Source organism: Notolepis coatsorum (assembly GCF_963971535.1).
Source record: "Notolepis coatsorum genome assembly, chromosome: 18".
Taxonomy (NCBI): Eukaryota; Metazoa; Chordata; class Actinopteri; order Aulopiformes; family Paralepididae; genus Notolepis; species Notolepis coatsorum.
In genome coordinates, this window is record NC_140182.1 from 101,926,389 (window position 1) to 101,934,812 (window position 8,424).

Consider the following 8,424-nt stretch of genomic DNA (forward strand, 5'->3'; position numbering starts at 1 on the left):
TGAGAGCCTCGACATTAAATGGTTGTAGCTACAGCTGTGGGCGTGCTGGAGATATGATCCAATACACTTTAATACGCCAGAGTCTCCTGAACACGGAGCGACCAATCCCAAGTCGATCGGCACTTTCTCGGCCGAGCTATAGCCACTTTTTCGCACCAACTCCCCAAGTGCAGATTTGCTAAACCAGATCTCTGGACAATCCAGAGACTCTGTGGGCAATCTGCCCACTTAATGTCAAGGCTCTCATCCACATTTATTAATCTTCTCCCCCCGCTCTCTCTCTCCCATGAGCTCAATGTAACGTGGAAGTGCAGTGGTCTATATGAAGGGTAACAACTTCACTAAATGGTACAGAACTCTCAACAGCACTTATAGAAGCCACACCACAGGGCTGGGAAGGGGCCATGAAGACAACTCTATCTGCGGCCAATCCGGTCATAGTAGATAGTGATGAATGCGATGATCCCGATGAAAGCGAGGGCGATCGGTATCAGGGCGACGATGTTGAGGCAGCGGGCGGTGGAGCCGTACTCTCTGGCACTCATCATGTCTCCAGCCAGCTTCCGGTCCCTTGACTGGAAGGATACAATGGGAATAGAAATAAATAACCGTCTCAGCACAGAAACTGAAGTCCATCCCTCGTCCCTATATAGTTAAGAAATTAAATGATGAATGAATTGTTATAGGTTTATACAATAACAAATACAATTTTAAAAACACAGCACCCATCAATGCAGTTTTTAAACGTGAAAGTATTTCCCCCCATTCATTCAGACAAAATGTTTTACCCTCATATTTCTCTCCCATTACAGGCGCAGAGGCCTCGACACTGGTAACAATCATGGAACCGTCCCCATTACAGGCCAGCTCCCAGCTGGACCGATACCCTCCCCACTCCTCCAGACCAGATATATTCACTGTGTAAAGAAGACCTAGGACAACTGTCTCACTTAACTGCAGAGCACCTGAAGTGAAAAATATTACCAAGTACCAACCTAATGCTGCCCCACAATTAGATTGTCAAGGGGTGGGGGGTTATTTTTATATTTATTTTCTTTAGATACAAAGTTGATTTGTGTCAAAAAAGCCTCACAGGCTGGCATCTTCAAGTTCAGAACTTATTATCCATCTATCATTTGGACTGCATTACAGCTAGCCAAAATGTGCTTAGCATTGCAGATCAGATCACCCTAAGACACCAGCATCAGTGCATTATCTGCAACATTTGGCAATTTGGTTCAAATTGGAACTTTAACATTAAACTATTTAGGTGAAACGCAAATGTCCCCATTAAGCCCACAAGGTGCTCTTTGAGAGCGGTTTTGAAAGTGGGTAGTGATTCACATTCCTTTACAGCTGTGGGTAGGGAGTTCCACATTGATGTGGCATAATTGCAAAACGTGTTTAGATTGATTGATTGAATTGATTGATTGAAAAGTTTATTAACAGATTGCAGAATGGGTACAGTACAGCTCAATACATACAATTGTTAAGGGGATGCAGACCAGAGAAAGACTTTCGTCTTGTTTACATCAGGGTCCCCCATTTTCAATTCATCATAACATATATGACATACATGACATACAGATAGACAGTACTGCTACATCTATACATTTATGACATATCAGATTTGCAAATACAGTACTGTTTGTGATACAAAAGTGTCCAGAAAAGGAGTGTATATACATTTGGCGTAGAAACTGTACATTGGAGGAGGTTGGATGGGTGGGGTGGGGTTGGGTGGGTTGGGTGAGGGCTGTACATTGGAGGTGGGGGGGGGGGGGGTTGGGTAGGGGACACACACACATTTTACACTGTACATTGGAATACTGACAAAGCCTTACTTGGTCATTTACTGTACAACTAGGTTAGGACATTTGTAGGGGCCAGTTTCGAATTGCAGTCTCACGTAGGTGTTTTTTGAGAGTGTTTTTTAGTCCCTTGTTTGAGCCGAATCTGGGTTTCACATGATTTGTGGAGCTCCCTCTGTCTGTGGTCGTGGTATTCACTGACCTTTGGGAAGTAATTTGACATGACCAGGCCCACGGGAAACGGGAAAAGACCAGCAAAGAAGATTACACAGGCTTGTCATAGTGACGTGGAAACATTAGCACAATTTGGCACATTCAACGTACTTTAACGGAGAAGTAGAGCGCTAATAATCCCAGACAGAATGGGTTCACGTAGACGAGGCTGCATATGGACCATACGATGTGGTCCCTGGGTGGCGGCATCCTCACGATGGTGTGTTGAACCGGCGTCATTCCGTCTCCGCATGGGTCGACAAGTTCCACGAACCTGTTCCCTTGGACAAACTCCGGATTGTATGATGGTGGAGACGCCATGTCGGCCCTTTAAAGACAAAAAAAATAGTCGGAATAAACTATGTTTGCGCAGTCTTTGACGACTCCAATTAACGTGTCGACACACCCTGTTCTACACACCTGTTCTACACAGTCAAGCAGTCAGGCAACGATTTACGCGCACACACTTCTTCTTCTTCTTGTGAATTTCAGGTGTCGTGCTTAATTCCGACCCGCTGCCAAGTTATGACCTACCCCCTCGGGTGAACGCGCATACACCTCGTGAACGCGCATACACTCTATCAGCCTATCAGCGCAGTTTATCAGCCTGCGCAGCGATCGTGGACGCGCATACACCTCGTGATTCACACGTTTTAGGTTTTACTTTCGATTCTCTCCAATTGAAAGTGGGATCTTGCTAAACAGGTTTCTTGTTACAACCCCAGTAAGTCAAAAAAGATGATTGTAACCTGGGATAAATGAACGAAAGGAAGAATAAACCAATTAGGTGAAAGAATTATGCAATTAATATTTAATACATATTTACAGTGTATACAATAACCCAAGGACACAGACTAAATACACAACAATGAAATGGTGGATTCCGGAGTGAGCAGCTTCAAGTTCCTTGTTCACATCGGGCCTTCTTCAGAGGCACAACTGGATGCATCACCTTCACCGCCCTCAACCGCAAAGCACTACACCTCTGCACACACAGCAGTGCCACTGCCAACTTGCTTGTTGGGAGCAAAAAGGGGTTTAGTGTCTTGCTCAAGGACACTTAGACATGCTGTTGAGAGGAGCAAGGGTTGAACCAGGAACCTTCTAATTACTAGATAACTCCATAGTTTAACAATGTAGTGTAAAAAACTTTATAGAACTTGATATTCAATATAACGTTTAAAAAAAATTATCTGGAGAGAATCTTTAAGGTGTGGTAATAATTGTGCTTCTCTTATTTCCTATATCGATGTACAGTATCTGCATAATCATTAAGTCAATTAATTAGATTATCTGGAGGCTCCTGCATATGAATTGGACGGGGGGCCCAGACTTGCTTCAAGGATCTCAAACACACACCAAACAGTAGAAAAATACATTTATTGTAGCATACACTCAAATGAAATGGTCTGTAATGTGATATTTCTGTATGGACCCCAGGAAGAGTAACTGCTAATGGGGATCCTAATATACTTCCTTTTCAAAATAATTTATTAACACTGCAATGAATCTGCACATCAAGAGACAGTAAAAAACTATTTCAATGACAAACTTTGCATGTATGTAATCAAACTGTTACATTGACTGTTTGTCAAAACAACAAGAAAACACTTGTGGTGACTTATAGACCAACGCAACACTTCCGGTATTCTGAAATTATGGGGGAGAGAAAATTAATGAATGTGTATGAGAGCCTCGACATTAAATGGTTGTAGCTACAGCTGTGGGCGTGCTGGAGATATGATCCAATACACTTTAATACGCCAGAGTCTCCTGAACACGGAGCGACCAATCCCAAGTCGATCGGCACTTTCTCGGCCGAGCTATAGCCACTTTTTCGCACCAACTCCCCAAGTGCAGATTTGCTAAACCAGATCTCTGGACAATCCAGAGACTCTGTGGGCAATCTGCCCACTTAATGTCAAGGCTCTCATCCACATTTATTAATCTTCTCCCCCCGCTCTCTCTCTCCCATGAGCTCAATGTAACGTGGAAGTGCAGTGGTCTATATGAAGGGTAACAACTTCACTAAATGGTACAGAACTCTCAACAGCACTTATAGAAGCCACACCACAGGGCTGGGAAGGGGCCATGAAGACAACTCTATCTGCGGCCAATCCGGCCAATCCGGTCATAGTAGATAGTGATGAATGCGATGATCCCGATGAAAGCGAGGGCGATCGGTATCAGGGCGACGATGTTGAGGCAGCGGGCGGTGGAGCCGTACTCTCTGGCACTCATCATGTCTCCAGCCAGCTTCCGGTCCCTTGACTGGAAGGATACAATGGGAATAGAAATAAATAACCGTCTCAGCACACAAACTGAAGTCCATCCCTCGTCCCTATATAGTAAAGAAATTAGATGAATGAATTGTTATAGGTTTATACAATAACAAATACAATTTTAAAAACACAGCACGCATCAATGCAGTTTTTAAACGTGAAAGTATTCCCCCCATTAATTCAGACAAAATGTTTTACCCTCATATTTCTCTCCCATTACAGGCGCAGAGGCCTCGACACTGGTAACAATCATGGAACCGTCCCCATTACAGGCCAGCTCCCAGCTGGACCGATACCCTCCCCACTCCTCCAGACCAGATATATTCACTGTGTAAAGAAGACCTAGGACAACTGTCTCACTTAACTGCAGAGCACCTGAAGTGAAAAATATTACCAAGTACCAACCTAATGCTGCCCCACAATTAGATTTTCAAGGGGTGGGGGGTTATTTTTATATTTATTTTCTTTAGATACAAAGTTGGTTTTGGTGTCAAAAAAGCCTCACAGGCTGGCATCTTCAAGTTCAGAACTTATTATCCATCTATCGTTTGGACTGCATTACAGCTAGCCAAAATGTGCTTAGCATTGCAGATCAGATCACCCGAAGACACCAGCATCAGTGCATTATCTGCAACATTTGGCAATTTGGTTCAAATTGGAACTTTAACATTAAACTATTTAGGTGAAACGCAAATGTCCCCATTAAGCCCACAAGGTGCTCTTTGAGAGCGGTTTTGAAGGAGGGTAGTTGTTGTGAAGGATCAGATTAAACCGAATATATATATTTATTTATGGATATATATTTAATAGTATTTGTATATCGTTTGATATCCCTTGTATATTCTTTGTACATATACACTGAATATCCCTTTAGTCTACTAACAGCCCATAATAGTTCATTCTCTCATTGGACAAGAACCTGGCGCCAGCAGACAAGCCCCTTGAGTCAAGTTCAATAGCGCCGACGAACATGTCGTTACTAGCCCCGGTTCCGCGTAGGAATACGGCTACCGAAATACGAATGGTACTATTTGTTCACCGCGCATATAAATATGGCGCAAGTAAAGTAGAACTTTCCTTACCCTTAGTCCTTTACCCTCCAACCTAGTAACAGACGTGAAGCCTCACCCACGACCAGCGTGTGGTGCAGTATGGCCTACTTGGCCTCAGAATGGCATTGAGACCTCGTGTAAATTAATAGCTGAATTGTCATAGTTTGGCACTGTACCGTCGAGTGGGACGTATTTCTATTAAGTTAATAATAGTCTATTATGTATGGTGCATCGTGCGGTATAGAGTTCTAAAGTGAGTAGCATCCCTATCGCCTCCTCGTGTTATCTAGAAGCTTAACCAGGCTGGGCAGACCACATGTGGTGCTTGCATCCGAGGAGTTCTAGACGAGGACCGAGGGGGACCTGCACATTGGATTACCTACCCGGACGACTGCTGAGCCCTATACGGCTTGGAATATCTACTTGCTTTGGTGCTTTGATTTGTGGAGCGGATAACAGCCAACACTGGTGAGTGTTGGAATTACCCCCGAGAGGAGCCCAGGTGAGACGGCGCTCAAACCCAGACTGAGGTCGCCTCGCTTCTCTTCGTTGTGGACCTACAGCCTACAGCTACCGTCTACAAGAGGGCCCAAGTGTATTCATCTGTGGACCAAGATTCTGCGGGCACCGTGTTCTGTATCTGAATTCTCCCCAGAAATCGTTGGCCAGATGGGATACAGCTGACGGCTCTCCTAACCCCCCCCCCCCCCTACTGACTTACAACCGGCAGGACCCCTTTAGTATACCCCGCTATAATCATTAAGTACCATCGCTATAATTCCCTAAGAACCAGGTTGCATACTTGCTTCCTGCGTAACCAGAGATTGGACATTCAGTGTTGATTTGCCTACGAATACTCATTTGCCTTACAAGTGCATTCAAATCATAAATGTAATTAAGTAAATGTTGTATATACCTTTTGCTATATTAAATATTCGACTGTTACATTTGTGTGGACCTGATTTCATATGTGGGAAAGTGTTCATCATATTTAGATATCGTGTACTGTATGGCCAGTAGTTAAAGTACATAAAGCGGTAGTGGTTTAATGATACCATACTTATCAATACAGTCAGGGAATTGTACCCCTCAGTTACAATTGGTCCTTCGAGCCGGAGGGTAACTAGTGTAATATTAATATAGTGTTATTAATATTAAAATGGCCTATGATGAACACTCCACGAAACGATCCTAAAGTAGAACGCCCGCAGCGCAGACGACAGCCACCTCAGTACTTAGAGGATTACGCTGTCAGTCAACTACCTAGCCTTCTACAGACGGTAAACGCGGTAAAAGTAGAAAGTAAAATTATGTCTGACCTTAACGACCAGGATACCCCGACCACAGAGGCCCTAGTGGGTTCTAATGTAACTGACCAAGCTCACGGTGGGGACCAGGAGGGAACTGACATGCCTTTACCCCCCGCCAATACCGAAGAAGTAGTCCCCGACCAGCTCCGGGAGGAAGACAACCCTACAGAGAGAGAACTCTGCACGGTACAAGATGAGGAGAGTGCCGAGGAGATAGAGCTCCAGGACTCCCCGCAGGAGAGCGCATCTCCCACGGGCACTGCCAGGAGCGGGTCACCCCAACCAGCGCCTTCTCCCAGCGAAGCGGACAAGATGCTGGCAAAGGCGTTCCTCGCCAGCCTAGCAGCAGCCACAGAGCGCGACCGGCTCCAAGCGCAGACGCTTAGTGAGCGCAAACATTCTACTCTGGAAAGAGAACGCATTCAAGCGCAGCAACGGAGCGACGAAGAGCGCATACGTCTGGAGATGAGACGCCTTCAGACGGAAGAGAATATGGCAAGAGACCGAGCAGACACCCAGCGTGCCGCTGCCGGTGCCAAACGAGAGGCGGACCTCACCAAGCGCGAAGCCGAGCGCGACAAGTTACAAGCGCAACTAATGGAGCAGCTGATCACCAAGGCAACACCCTCTCCCTCCGCCAGGGGTTCAAGGAACTCGTCGAGACAACAGTCAAGGGCAGCATCCCCTAACCGACCAAGCGACCCTGAACTTGACCACCAGAGAGAGCCTATACCCCCCGCAGACCCCCTTCCCCGACCGGTCCAAGCGAGACCCAGCTACAAGGAAGGAGCAGCATACACTGCGGAGAGGCTAAATAAACGACTACAGGATCTAGAGGACCTGACAGAAGAAGAAGAGGGAGAGGAGAACCAAGCCCGACGACAGCACAGTACTCCACCGGACCAGGAGGTCCAGTACAGCCCAGGCTATACCCCCGCGGCGCTGCGCTACAGACCCCCGACTCTATTCACGGGTGAGCATGACGCACGACCAGCCCCGAGGAACAGCACCTGGACCAGCGGGCAGGGCCGCCTCAGGGGGTGTGCGAGCAGTGCGGTCGCACAGGGCCTCGCGGGAAGGGGGGCCTCGCAAAAAATAAATAAAAAAAAAATAAAAAAATTTTTTTTTTTATTTATTTTTTTTATTATTTTTTATTATTTTTTTTTATTTTTTTTTAATTTTTTTGCGAGGCCCCCCTTCCCGCGAGGCCCTTTTTCATCACAGACCTAAAATCTAGTTTTGCTTATATGCTTATATATTTCACATTAGACACGTTTGTAGAATGTGTCTGACTTCCTGGCTCTGCAGACTGCAGTTTTCCGGTTTCTGCGGATTTGCTGCTCTACAGATTTTAGGATAGTGTTTCCGGCCCGTCCGCCGACCGCCGTAATACCAAATAGAAGAAGAAGACACACGAGGTAGATAATTCAGCGCTATTCAGAGGAGCGAGGCGAGTGGATGTCTTTTCAAAAGAAGGAGAAGAGAACTTGTGAGCAGATAAATCTGTTAGGCAGCAATATGCCGAAAGGTGTCCAGTCTGCCGGAAAGTACTCGAAGAAGAAGAAGAAGAAGAATTACACCGTGGGCCAAGTCTCCTTCCAACTTCACCATTGCCGCCGGCCGCGCCGCATTCATTGATACTGCGTTATGTGAGTCAACCTATGATTAAATACCCGCCGTGGACCTGTCCTGACCTATCTATCTTTCTCTCTTTCTGGAGCCAAACTGGTCGACTAGCTAATATATAGTACTACTA

The 8,424-nt window shown here is 45.7% G+C and overlaps 1 protein-coding gene across 1 annotated transcript; it reads right to left on the reverse strand.

Annotated features, from left to right (window-relative positions):
• Nucleotides 1–416: 416 nt before the first annotated feature.
• On the reverse strand, nt 417–2,345 carry LOC311245467 (interferon-induced transmembrane protein 5-like; the record flags this gene model as incomplete). The annotated part of the gene is made up of 2 exons (XM_084335310.1): nt 417–575; nt 2,136–2,345. The coding sequence occupies 2 exons, from the start codon at nt 2,343–2,345 to the stop codon at nt 417–419; spliced, it is 369 nt and encodes a 122-aa protein (XP_084191436.1).
• Nucleotides 2,346–8,424: the final 6,079 nt, after the last annotated feature.